General features: G+C 42.4%; 1 protein-coding gene across 4 annotated transcripts in view; it reads right to left on the reverse strand.

Annotated features, from left to right (window-relative positions):
- ALDH18A1 (aldehyde dehydrogenase 18 family member A1) overlaps positions 1-14,305 on the reverse strand; it is a 50,791-nt gene that overhangs the window by 24,657 nt on the left and 11,829 nt on the right. For 2 of the 4 annotated variants that reach the window (XM_050802886.1, XM_050802885.1), the window contains exons 3-7: positions 12,645-12,859; positions 6,501-6,650; positions 6,307-6,411; positions 2,710-2,862; positions 2,170-2,260 (exon numbers count right to left, since the gene is read on the reverse strand). In XM_050802886.1, coding sequence (XP_050658843.1) covers positions 2,170-2,260; positions 2,710-2,862; positions 6,307-6,411; positions 6,501-6,650; positions 12,645-12,859 — 714 coding nt within the window. Of the gene's footprint in view, positions 1-2,169; positions 2,261-2,703; positions 2,863-6,306; positions 6,412-6,500; positions 6,651-12,644; positions 12,860-14,305 lie in introns of all 4 variants that reach the window. The other 2 variants (XM_050802883.1, XM_050802884.1) reach the window with 1 other exon arrangement.

Here is a 14,305-nt window from a genome sequence, read left to right on the forward strand (position 1 = left end):
GAGATCGTGCCACTGCACTCCAGCCTGGGCGACAGAGCAAGACTCCGTCTTGAGGGGAAAAATGAATAGAAAACCCACTGATTAACCAAAATGCCTTCTTTCTCCAGGGTGGCTCACACTTACTCCAACTTAGCTGTTCCTATCCTGGGACTTCAAATTACAGTGGATAACACAGGACTAAGACTTCTTACAGGTAAAGACATTGACATGTAGGTGTCTTATCTTTGACTTTCCACATGGGCAGAGACAGATCAATTCATCTATGTCTGCCCCTGCCTCCACTACGTAGCCCCTGCCCTTACCATACAACTGCCTGAGCATAAAACAGAGAACAGGTCTTCCCGTGTTAACCTGCCTTGGTGTGGGCTGGGAATTAAGTAGGGGTGTTCTAACCTTCTGGGAATGTAACAGGGGACTTCTGGAATCCTAGATTCTGGACACAGTTACTATATTTCTTATGGGTCAGACTGTGAAATGGAAATAGCTTAAGGAAGCTTGAGAAGAGTGAATGGAAAGATATATTAGAGCCAAGAGTGGCCCCTCCAGGAAGAAGGGAACAGCAGAGAAGAACAGAGCAACATATAAGAACATAGTAGCCAGATAGCCTAGACTTCTACAGTGGCTCCAACTTAAAACAATCTGTCCCAACAAAGAAAAAGAAAAAAACCAAAACAAAACAAAATAAAGCAAAACAAAACAAACAAACAAAAAAACCTATAATCTGTCCTATGGTTTACATTAAAAACTGAAAGTAATCAAAACCACAATGAGATACTACTTCACACCCATTAGGATAGCTATAATAAAAAAGGCAGATAAAAACAATTGAGTATGGCCGGGCACGGTGGCTCATGCCTGTAATCCCAGCACTTTGGGAGGCCGAGACGGGCGGATCACGAGGTCAGGAGATCGAGACCATCCTGGCTAACACGATGAAACCCCGTCTCTACTAAAATACAAAAACAAAAACAAACAAACAAACAAAAAAACAAAACAACTGAGTAACAGCAATGATGTAAACACATTAGAACCTTCATACAATGCTGGTGAGAATATGAAATGGTACAGCTGCTTTGGAAAACAGTCTAGTAGTTCCTCAAAAGTCTTTTAAACAGAGTTACCATGTGACCCTGCAGTTCTACTCTTAGGTGAAATAAAACATGTTCGCACAAAAACGTGTCATGAATGTTCACAGCTAATGTCCATCAATTGATCAACTGATCAATAAAACATGGTCTCAGAGTGGCATATTATTCAGCAATAAAAAAAATGAAGTATTGATACATGCTTAAAATAGATGAACCGTGAAAACGTGCTAAGTGAAAAAAGCCAGTCACAAAGGGCCACCATAATATATGAAGCCATTTAAATAAAATGTCCAGAACAGGTTAATCCACAGAAACAGAAAGTATACTGGAGATTGCCTAGGGATAGGGAGTTTGGGTAGAAGTGGGGAGTGACTGCTAACGGTTATGGAGTTTCTTATTGGGGTGATGAAAGGGAAAGTGTTCTACAAATGACTGTGGTTTTGGTTGCACAATTATGTAAATACACTAAACATCACTGAATTGTACACTTTATTTATTTATTTTTGAGATAAGGTCTCGCTCTGTCACCCAGGCTGGAGTACGGTGGCGCGATAACTGCTCACTGCAGCCTGGAACCCCCAGGTCCAAGTGATCCTTCTGCTTCAGCCCCGAGTAGCTGGAACCATAGGCGCATACCACCATGTCCAGCTAACTTTTCTATTTTTTGTAGAAACAGGGACTCACTATATTGCCCAGGCTGATCTCGCACTCCTGGGCTCAAGTGATCCTCCGGCTCTGGCCTCCCAAAGTGTTGGGATTATAGGTGTGAGCCACCACGCCAGGACAGAATTATAAACTTCAAATAAGTGAATTGTATGGTATGTGAATTATATCTCTATAAAGCTGTTATTTAAGAAAAACAACTGAAAGCACCTGGAAATAACATTTCAGTATTCAAACTACATCTCTTAGACTCGCCCACCCTGTTTTGAATCATAAAAGCCCTTTGTCTGAACACATGGCTAATGATCTATAGCAAAAAATAGATCAGAGGGACGCAAAGAAAGAGGGAAACTCACGTGCTCATACATGTAGCATTTAAAACAAAGGGCAGATAAAAGAAAAAAGCATTACTTTGTACCTTCTACATCTGAAAGAACAATCAAGAGGTCAGTTTTCATTTCCACAGCCAGTCGGGCAGCCAGGCTATCATTATCTTTAACACTAATAACCTAGAATGCAGATTAAAAAGTCATAAGTGAGCGAGCTAAGCAATCCAAACAGAAATTCATGGAAGCACCCAGCCAAGCTCAGGCAAAACCAAGCTAGGCTCAGGCAAAACCAATGAACCCAAATATATAGATGACAGCTCTTGCAGGCCCCTTCTGTCTGCAAAACACAGTGTCTACTGGCAATCCCTTTTCCAAACATGCAGTCTTCTAGCCACTGAAACATACAAGCCATGCTCATTGCACCATCTTAAGTGACTATAGCACCTCACCCTGTTGAATGCAACCACAAGTTCAGAAGAGCTTATGCAGTCACTGCTCCATGACAACAGTTTCTCTCACAACTTTTCCATCTTGTTTATGCCAAACTTCCGGTGTTAGTGCATGCAGCATAGCATGGTGTTAGTGTCTCCAGCATGCTGAACCTTTAGAAATACTTTACCCACATTTACCCCCTGCAGGTCACTGTTGGGCTCAGCTGGGGGGACAACAGCATCATTTGTGTTGACAATGGGGACAATGTTCATTCTAAGGAGTTCATGAAGTGTTCCATTGAGGTTCCGGCGCTTCTGCTCATCATGGAAATCCAAATTGGTCACCAAAATCTAAAAGGATTAAATAGATGGAAAATGCAGGAGGGAGAAAAATGCTAAACTTCCCAGTATACAAAAGATGCTAAGAGTAGGGGAGTTAAACTTTAGGTTTCTGGGGCCCCATACAGATTAGAATGAAATACACATATCTGGGTGCTATCCAATTCTTTGTTTTCTTCAAGACAGGGTCTTACTCTGTTGCTCAGGCTGCAGTGCAGTGGCATAATCTCTGCTTACTGCAACCTCTACCTCCTGGGTTCAAGCAATTCTCATGCCTCAGCTTTCCAAGTAGCTAGGATTATAGGCACGCGCAGCTAATTTCTGTATTTTTAGTAGAGACAGGGTTTTGCCATGCTGGCCAGGCTGGTCTCAAACTCCTGGCCTCAACTGATGGGATTACAGATGTGACCCACTGCACCTGGCCCCAATTTTTGTAGAGATAAAAAAATTACAATAATCTGAAAGATTTATGTAAGAATGTTCAAGACTTCTTGCAAAAGTACTTTAATCCTCAGAGAGCTAACAAATCCCAAAATCTCATCCATTTACAAAATTAAGAAATTAATGTATCTATTTTTAGAGGAATACTGGGGGAGTCAGTGATTATCCATTAATTTCTTTTCTTTCTTTTCTTTTTTTATAGAGAGGGTCTTGCTGTGTTCTCCTCGTCTCCAGTGATCCTCCCACCTCAGCCTCCTGAGTAACTGGGACTAAAGATGCACACCGCTGTGCCCCAGCAATTTCGAAAACATCTCTGTATCCTAGGATCCGATTCAGGGCCTGGCCATAGTAGGCCCTTAAATATTTGGCGAGTGAGTGAATAAATTATTTTCCCTGCTTAGAAAAGTGTGTTAGACAAAATGGAACAGGGTTGTGTTATCCCTGCTCTTGCTTTGAAGCAGACTATTACTGGAGTTAACTAAGACTGTGTGTGAGCATGTGGGGTTAGTCTGAGAAATTTATGGAGGTTAGTCTTTAGTCACAAGCTGAAAGAGGGGCAGAACACAACTTGGTTCAAGGGAGGAGATGAGCATAAGGTGCTCAAAGGTACAATGGAGATGGGCGTGTGGGCTGGTAAACAGCTCTGCTTTCTAGCTTGAACTAGAATTTTATGCAATGTTTAGAAGAAAAAGATAAATGGGTAAATGGAGATAGCAAGAAACTAAATGGCAACAAACCTTGAGGCTCAACAGTAAATAATGTAATCTCTCTAATGTTTACGGAAGAGGGTTCTTGCTATGTAGGACAGGCTAAGGTAGGAAAAGTTGGAAGCAAATAGTAAAGAAAGCAGGCACTGAAACAGTCAAAGTGAGGATGGTTAAGGGTCTGGCTATGGTAACTAAGAAGAATATAGCAATAAAACAGCAGCCTTAATGATAATAAAACACAGGAAACATACATAGAAAAATAATTCACTCGCTCACTTGATAAAAAATTTGTTAAGTACCTCTGAAATGCCAGGGTCTAGTTGCTGGAATGGAGAATAAGAATGTTGATGGTTTGCGGAAAAACAAAATGGGGCATATTTTTGAAAGGGAAGATCATGAACTCCTTTTCAGAAAAGCTTAGTTCTGCTGGACACAGGACTAGGTCAAAGCTGAACATACAGATTCTAGTCATGATGGTGAAAGATCGAACAATTAATATAAACCCGTGGGTAGGAGAGACAACCAGGAGGTCTAAAGGTCCAGGAAAAATACCTGTCACTAAAATAGCTTCACAAACATGGCCTGGGGATCTCAGCACTAAGGTAGGAGATAAAGAGCCCCAAGAGGGAAATGTACGTGTTTAGACAAGGGCAATCTGTTGAGGGAAAATCAGTTTCCCTTCTACGAAGAAAAAACAAGCTGTTTTAAGTGTTTAAGTCTTTAACCTGGCAAACTACCTACTGGAAGTTTTCAAAAGCCACTGATAATGGTCTTCTCTATAATATTACTGAAGAAAATAAGGAACCATAGGATAAGGTATAAAGGGCAAATATTTTCTGTAGATATGATGGCCTTGGGGGAAGACACAGGTGTGAGAGGAAACAGCCCAGGGATTGAAGCTTGTTGGGAACTGGAGGGGCAGAGCTCTTCTTCCACTCAGTGTAAATGGAAACAATGGCTGATACTGCAGGGACTCTTCATGCTACTGTCATTCAAAACAAAACAAAACAAAAACAAACTCTCAAAAAGTATCATCCCTGGGAAAAACCAAACCACAGCAAAACCATAGCTCTTGGACTTGAGCTTCCTCACCCAGCTCCAGGCACTTTAAAAAAATTAAAGAACAAAACTGTCACTGGACTGTGGAGACGAGAAAGCAGATAATTAAGAAGAGTGATAGAAATAGAGATTTATATTGCATTTATACTAAGAGAAAAAAGCTAAGATTACAGAAAGTAGGGTCCCCAGTCATAGGCAATGGGACAAGCCCATGCCTTTCTGTTTTAACTCACTGACATGAGGACACTCTGGTGTAATACCAGAACATCACTGTGGGTACAAACAGGCAAATGATGGAGAAACAAAAAAAAGTAACAGGAAATGAAGAAGCAAAACCTGAAACAATATATGTATACATAACAATATCACCGGTGTAAAATAACATCCGTGCATGTAGTGCACATGTAAAATAATATCCATAATATAAAATAACGGCTATTTTACATCTTTACAGGTAAAGGGGTTTCAAAATAAAATAATTTGGGAGTTAGATTTTTTTTCCGGTTGTTTCCTGAAGTGACTGCTATTTAGATGTCTCTAGTGTGTAGCTGTACAGTTGATTAAGAATATAATTCAAAAAAATTCAGGAGATTTAGGTAAAAATGAAACAATGCAGAAAGAAGGTTCTAGAACATTTAGGGGTAGCCACCAAAAATTCATAAGTCCCATGACGACTGGAATCATGTCTGATTTGTTCACCACAGTATCCCCAATGTCCAAGACTGCTAGATACACCATAGGTGCTCAATAAATATTTGCTAAATGAGTGAAAAACCAGCCACCCACCAGCATTCCTCTTTCCCTTCAAAGCTTAATAAGTATCTGCTATAAAAGGCAACCAACCACATGCAAAGAGAAGCAAGCCACCTGAAATCAAAGAAGCAGTGAAATAAAGCCGTTTAACTTCTCTGTCTTCAGAAGTGTTAGCACTTGTAATCCTAAGTGTTATTAGGGTAACACGAGCTAATACTGAGAATGTATTATTGTAGCAAACACTATACCAAATGCTTTTCATATATTTTCCCACTGAGTCCTTCCAAAAATTATCTGAAATAGGCACTGATATTATCCCCATTTTCAGATGAGGAAACTGAGGCACAAAAAGGTTAGATAAAAAACTTTCTTCAGATCTCTCAAGTAGCAAGTGATGAAGCTGACACCATATTCTAGTAGACTAGTTCCAGACCCCTTTGTTCCACAAGAACCACCCTCACAGGTCCCACACCCCTTTCAAAGCCCAGCCTCTCACCTGGGCAGCACAGATGCTGTACTGGGTAAACATAGCCTCATATAAAGCCATCAGCCCACTCTGTCCGGCAGCTGCACAGGCTCGTGCCTCTAAGACTGGAATTGCCTGTAATATACCAATGAGACAAGGTGTGGTAGGAAATGAGGGAAGAAGACCTGAAGGTCCATTTTAACGTGTGGGGAAGCAGCACTCACCATCTCTTTCAGCTGGTTCTGCCCCGAGTGTAGGGCCTGCCGCACGCTCTGAGACAGAAGGATCTCATGGCGCAAGCGTTGTTTGCCAAAGGCTACAGCTCCGCTGGTCACCAGCATCATCTCTCTGCCCTGATTCTGCAGCACTGATACCTGGCATTGAGAAAGGAAAGGGGATCACAAGTCACTGTACTGTCTCGTTCATCTTTTCACAAGGGATGGAGGTAGGGTGGACTATTGAGTAGATCCCGAATGCTGGTTTATGAACCAGCATGGGGCTGGCTCTGGAAGAATCAACCAGACTGTCTGGTAAAAACACAGATTCCTACATCCTGTCTCAAATTTCTGTTTAGCAGGTGGCAGATAAAAATCAGACATTTTAATTTTTTAATTAAAACAATTGGCTGGGCATGGTGGCTCATGCCTGTAATCCCAGTACTTTGGGAGGCCAAGGCAGGCAGAAGGTTCCTGAGCCCAGGAGGTTCAAGACCACCCAGGCAACATGGCAACACCCAGTCTCTACAAAAAATACAAAATTTAGCCAGGCATGGTGGTGCATGCCGGCTACCTCGGGAGGCCAAGGTGGAAGGATCACCTGAGCTCAGGGAGGATGAGGCTGCAGTGAGCCATGATCGCACCACCACACTCCAACCTGGGCAATAGAATGAGAGAGATGCTGTCTCAAAAACAACAACAACAAAAAGAACCCTATGAAAAAAAATTTTTTAAGACAGAGTCTTGCTCTGTCACCCAGGCTGGAGTGCAGTGGCAGGAGTGTGGCTCACTGCAGCCTTGGCTGCCTAGGCTTAAGTGATCCTCCTGCCTCAGCCTCACAAGTAGCTGGAACTACAGGTTCATGCCACCATGCCCAGCTAATTTTTCTTTTTTAATGCATTTTTGTAGAAATGGAATCTCACTATGTTGCCCAGACTGGCCTCAAACTTCTGGTCTCAATCCATCCTCCTGCCACGGCCTCCCAAAGCTGTGGATTACAGACATAAGCCACCTGGCCTCAGACAGACATTTTTAATAAGGAAATTCTGGTGTCTAGCCAAGTTTGACATCTATAGGACATGATTGTATTAGGTTGGTGCAAAAGTAATTGCATGTCAATTACCATTGACAGTAATAGCAAAGACCACAATTACTTTTGTGCCAACCTAATATTTGCAGGGAGTGTGTAATACAGAAGGCCTCGTTGCTCCAAGAAATGAAGCCCAGAATAAAAGTCCGCAGGTAGGAAATGCAATGTAGACTCAGCAGATGGCTTCTCAGGTTCTAAGGCTTAACCCGGGTAAATGAGGCTGTTCTGGTGGCACATCTGATCCTATGGGTTGCCTCTGCCTACACCAGGGGCAGATGGTGACCTTGTTCTGCTCTGCCTGCCCAGAACCAAATGTGGTCATTTTGTTTCCTACCTTAAGCAGACTTATATGAAAAAATTAAAGACTCAAGATGCAATAAAGTCAATATTCCTAAACTGTCCTTTCCTTCTGATATCTGAATCCTTTTAACTGGTCCAGGAACTCACAAACAGCTATGATAAACCATGATTTAAAACAATAATAACTTTTTTTTTTGAAACAGGGTCTTGCTTTGTCACCCACGCTGGAGGACAGTGGCACAATCACGGCACACTGCAACCCTGACCTCCAGGACTCAAGCAATCCCCCCACCTCAGCCCCCTGAGTAGCTTCCCAAAGTGCTGGGATTACAGGTGTGAGCTACTGTGCCTGGCCCCGACAACAATATTTTATCACAGAAAGTTTCAGCTGCCTGAGGTGGGAGGATTGCTTGAGGCCAGGAATTCGAAACCAGCCTGGGCAAAATAGCAAGACCCCATATCTATGAAAAATTAAAAAAAAAAAAAAACCAGCCAAGCAGCATGTGCCCATAGTCCCAGCTACTCAGGAGGCTAAAGAAGGATCCCAACTGAGCCCAGGAGTTCAGGGCTGCAGTGAGCTATGATTACACCACCGCATTCCAGCCTAGGCGACAGAGCAAGACCCTCTCCCTAAAATAAATAAATAAAAATCAAAAAAAAAAAAAGAAAATTTCATATTTAACCGAAGTGGTGAGAATAGTATTATAAATCCCCATGTACATACCACACAGTTTCACCAACTATCTCTCATGGCCAATTTCCTAGTCTCCAATAACCGCTCTATACCATTATCATCTGGAATATTTCAATGATTTCCTTTATATCAAATAGCCAGTGTTCATATTTTTCCAATTTTTTTTCCTTGCTCAAATTGAGATGCAAATTAAACCCTGCATTACAAATTAATTGAAGTGTCTCTCAAGTTCCTTTAATTCATGGGTTCCCCTCTCCATCAGTTTTCCCCCTTGTAATTTTTGTTAAACTGAGTTGTTTATTCTTTAGGATTTCCCAGCCTACATTTTCCCAATTGTGTCCTTATGATGTTAATCCTGCACTTTGTATATCCTATAAACTGATGTTTGGTATGAAGGCTTTTTTTTTTCCCCCAACAAGTCTTTATAAGTTGTGGTGTGCACATCCATCAAGGAGATACATAATGCCTGGTTATCTTTCTTTTTGTGATGTTAGCATCTGTTGATGATCATTGCCAAGATCCATTATTCCATTAGGAGCTGCAAAATGCTGATACTCTAACTCAATGATTCCTTCATTTATAATCTGGAAAAATTCCAAAAGGGAAACTCTCCTTTACTAACTATTTGATTACCCTGAAGGTACAGTTTGCCGATGAAAAGCAGGACAAATGTGTGTCTCCTCCCCTTTACTAATCCATTTTCAATATAATGAGTAGCTTCTCTAGCACCCTCCAAAAATGGCCAATGAAATTTTTTTTTTTTTTTTTTTTGAGACGGAGTCTCACTGTCTCCTATGCCGGAGTGCAGTGGTGCGATCTCAGCTCACTGCAAGCTCCGCCTCCCAGGTTCACACCATTCTCCTGCCTCAGCCTCCCAAGTAGCTGGGACTACAGGCGCCCACCACCACACCCAGCTAATTTTCTGTATTTTTAGTAGAGACGGGGTTTCACTGTTAGCCAGGATGGTCTGGATCTCCTGACTTCATGATCTGCCTGCCTCGGCCTCCCAAAGTGCTGGGATTACAGGCATGAGCCACCACGCCCGTCCATGAAGTTTTTTTTTTTTTTTTTTTTTTTTTTGAGACGGAGTCTCGCTCTGTCGCCCAGGCTGGAGTGCAGTGGCGCGATCTCGGCTCACTGCAAGCTCCGCCTCCCGGGTTCACGCCCTTCTCCTGCCTCAGCCTCCCGAGTAGCTGGGACTACAGGCGCCCACAACCACGCCCGGCTAATTTTTTGTATTTTTAGTAGAGACGGGGTTTCACCGTGGTCTCGATCTCCTGACCTTGTGATCTGCCCGCCTCGGCCTCCCAAAGTGCTGGGATTACAGGCGTGAGCCACCGCGCCTGGCGAAGTTTTTTTTTTTTTTAAGTGTAATTATGAACTCATGGATTTAAACATATTTTGTTGCATTGTGCAGTGATTCCCTTTTTTTTTTTTTTTTTTTTTTTTTTTGAGAATCAGTCTCACTCTCTCCCAGGCTGGAATGCAGTAGTGCTATCTCGTCTCACTGCAACCTCCACCTCCAAGGTTCAAGAGATTCTCCTGCCTCAGCCTCCCAAGTAGCTGGGATTACAGGCAGGTGCCACCATGTCTGGCTAATTTTTGCATTATTAGTAGAGACAAGATTTCACCATGTTGGCCAGGCTAGTCTTGAACTCCTGACGTCAGGTGATCCCCCCACCTTGGCCTACCAAAGTGTTGGGATTACAGGTATGAGCCACTGTGCCCAGCTGTGATTCCCTTTCTTGATGTTCAAATCATCCCATTTATGGCCAGTGGAAACCACTTTAAGTTGGTTCCTGAGTCCATCTGACATGATAAGATGACTATTAGGCAGGCCCTGATGGAGACAGCTCTTCCATTAGGTCCAAATGCAGCCCTACAAAGCTGGTAACCTACGCAAACCTTTACCAGGTTTTTCCTACTCTTTTCATCAAGTTTCTCCTCCGTTCAAAATCTTCAGTCTGCTTTTGAGACTGCACTCCAACTCACACAGTTGGCTTCAGAGCCCTGCCTAATGCAATGATCCATTTTTTTTTTCATTCTTTCTAATGAGATGACCACCTCTACTTTCCAGCTTATCTCCTCCCTGGCCCACAGCATGCCACACTCATTCCTGTCTATCCTCGATCTGGAATCCGCTTGAGACCCTGTCCATTCCCCAGAACCACTGGACTGCACAACTGCAGAAGCATGTCACACTGATACTTATTAGCATGGAACTTTTCCCCTCTGTTTGTACAAATCCCATCAGTTGTCAAGGCCCAGGCTGAGTTCCAGCTCTCCTAGGAAGCCCCAGGAACAACCACACTCTCATCTGAGTTTCCCATCTCTGGACCCATCGCTCACTGTCATTTGGGCCCACTTATTTGGATATTTACTGCCCTGAACAGTCACCTTAATGTCTGGGGAGTCCCAGTTCTGGCTCCCAAAGGGTAGAGACTGTTATATCTCTAAGGTAGAGAGGGTAGAGAAGCTAGTGCCCCTCATAGTGTAGTCTCTTGATAAATATTTTTAAAATTTATCTGATGAACTCAATCTAGAAGGTGGGTTTGATTATTGCTGTTTTCTTTTTGTGTGTGTGGGGGGGGTGGGGACTGGAGGTCAGGATTTTTCTCTGTTGCCCAGGCTGTAGTGCAGTGACTTTATCATAGTTCACTGCAACCTTGAGCTCCTGGGCTCAAGCAATCCCCCTGCCTCAGCCTACCAAGAAGTCAGAACTTTTTTAGACAGGGTCTTGCTCTGTCACCAAGGCTGGAGTACAGTCAGTTGCGTGATCATAGCTCATTGCAGCTTCAACCTCCCAGGCTCAAGCAATCCTCCTACCTCAGCCTCCTGAGTAGCCAGGGCCACAGGAATGTGCCACCATGCCTGGCTAATTTTTTAAAAATTTTTTGTAGAGATGGGGTCTCACTATGTGGCTTAGGCTGGTCTTGAACTCCTGGGCTCAAGCAATCCTCCCGCCCCAGCCTTCCAAAGTGCTGAGATTACAGGTGCAAGTCACCACGCCCAGCGATTTCATTTTTGTAGAGACAGGGTCTCACTTTGTTGCTCAGGCTTGATAATTATTTAGAATAGAAAATCTAAGAAAAAAATTGTATCAAGTTTCAGGTTAGCAGTTTCCCAATATTAACGCCTCAGGAAAGTTGTTTTTTAAAAACTGAAAATTTAATTACGAGGGTAGTGTAAAATTTCAGATGCCATAGAAGAGCTCTTGCTTTATCTGTGGGATGCTGGGATGTATGGATTTTTACTTTTGGCCAAATCTGGCATGCTGCCTGTTTTTGTAAATGAAATTTTATCAGCTCACGGCCATGCTCATTCATTTATGTATTGTCTGTGGTTGCTTCTGCAGAGCTGTGTACTGGGGACACAGAACATATAACCTACAAAACTAAAATATTTACTATCTGGTCTCTTGCAGAAAAAGTTTGCAGGCCCAGCACTTTGGGAGGCCAAGGCAGGAGAATCACTTGAGCCCAGCAGTTGGAAACCAACCTGGGCAACATAGCGAGACCCCCGTCTCTACAAAAACTACACAAATTAGCTGGGCATAATGGTTTGTGCCTGTAGCTGCAGCTACTCAGGAGGCTGAGGTGGGAGTATCACTTGAGCTCGATAGGTCGAGGCTGCAGTGAGCCATGATCATGCCACAACAGTCCAGCCTGGGTGACAGAGTGAGATCCTCTCAAGACAGACAAACACAGCAGCCCCATCCCAGAGATACTTATTAAACGGCTAGATGTGAAACCCAGGCATCTCCAGGCCCGAGATGATTCTACTGCATAGCCAGAACTAAGAATCTCTAACAGAAACAGCTCTTTATCACGAAGAAGTCTGAGGCATGAACTGCATGAAATCACCCCTACTCCTTAACATCCCCTTTTCTTGCCCTAAGATGCCATCTCTCACTGGCATCTACGTTGGGAAACAGTTTTCACATTGGGTTAAATCTATTGCACTGAAATCACAATTATTTTTATAAGTTGATGAGCAACTTAAACCCAATTTGAAGTAGTAACTTAAAACCCAAATTTCAGTACAGCATAATTTCTATCTTGGCAATCACCTGCTCAACAATAGATGCCAAGCGCCCCAGGGCCAGGCCACATTCATCCCCTCGGGTCACCACAGCACTGCCGAGCTTCACCACGATTCTCTTGGCATGCTTCAGTTCACCGCGGTGGGCAAAGGACTTGCCATGTGTACGACTGAGGGGTACAGTGATAAAGGGGATGTTGCTCCAAGAACGAACATGTCTGATGACTGAAGGCTGGATACAATCTGTAGCCATCAAAGTCAAATGCAAGAAAAAAAGAAATAATATAGTTTTTCAATAAAAACATACATGCTCAGTATTAACCAGTTTAGATACCAAAAAACAGCATTATCATTATTAACTGTGTAAAACTAGTACAGTATATCAAAAGCTCTATCTAGCATATTCTTATTTTACTATTGTATGGAGTTTACACCCAGGATGCAGGTCATAGGCATACTCAAATGCTGTTGGTGAACAGTACAAACAAATTAATCTCTCTTGAAGACAGGTTGGTAAATGTATCAAAAGCCTTTAAAAAAGTTCTCTAAAAAAGAGATTTATCAGAAAGCTATTCATCACCGTGTTATTTATTATCAGAAAAATCAGAAGTAGAGTAAATGTTGGATAAAGGGAAAAAGATTAACATTTTTAGAATTTTTAATAATGTACAAAAATGCTTATATGTTAATTTCATATATGTATAAACACATAGATGGATAAAATTAATGGAAAATTAATATTTTATCTCTTGATAGGATTATAAGCAATTTTAAATTTTCTTCTTTGTTCTTTCTTAGGTTTTCCAAGCTTATGCAGTAAAGATGCATTGCTTTCATAATCAGAAAAATATGGGTGTTTCTAAAGAAACTATAAAAAGAGGAAAGAGCCGGCCAGGCATGGCAGCTCACACCTATAATCCCAGCACCTTGGGAGGCGGAGGCAGAAGGATCACTTGAGGTCAGGAGCTCAAGACCAGCCTGGACAACATAGTGAAACCCCGTCTCTACTAAAATACAAAACTTAGCCGAGTGTGGTGGTGGGCACCTATAATCTCAACTACTCAGGTGGCTGAGGCAGGAGAATCGCTTGAACCTGGGAGGCGGACGTTGCAGTGAGCCGAGATCGTGCCACTGCACTCCAGCCTGAGCGACAGAGTGAGATTCCTTCTCAAAAAAACAAAAAAAGAAGGAAGAACCTGATTAGCAAAGACAGTAAAGAACAAAGTAAGTGTATGAATAATACAAAATCTCAACTAGCCTATCTACAATTTCTCTTTGATGAATTCAGATGCCTGTAACAATGATGAAAGAAACCAAAGAGCTTTCTGAAGGAAAAGCAATGTTAGAGTCAGATACTTTCTATCCCCTCGGACATCTGCCTCTAACCAATTTTCTTGATTCTTTTTCTTGTAACACTGTACAAGATTACAGATCATTTGTACAGATGAACAAACAAAAAAAATTATACAAGATTTCTAAGGAGGAAAAAAATCTTGATTAAAAGCCAAAGAGAAACCTGCATAAAGGCAGAAGTAAAAGAGTAAAAGCTGAATGTCAGGCACAGAACCCCTTCAACACTTCTCATGGGCCCAACACCTCCTGCTTCGCTGATTACTAATTACCCATTCGTCCTTTCTCACACAATTACCAGATCCCCAAGTATTGGCGAGGCATACTGCCATCAGTCTA

Source organism: Macaca thibetana, chromosome 9, assembly GCF_024542745.1.
Source record: "Macaca thibetana thibetana isolate TM-01 chromosome 9, ASM2454274v1, whole genome shotgun sequence".
Classification (NCBI taxonomy): Eukaryota; Metazoa; Chordata; class Mammalia; order Primates; family Cercopithecidae; genus Macaca; species Macaca thibetana.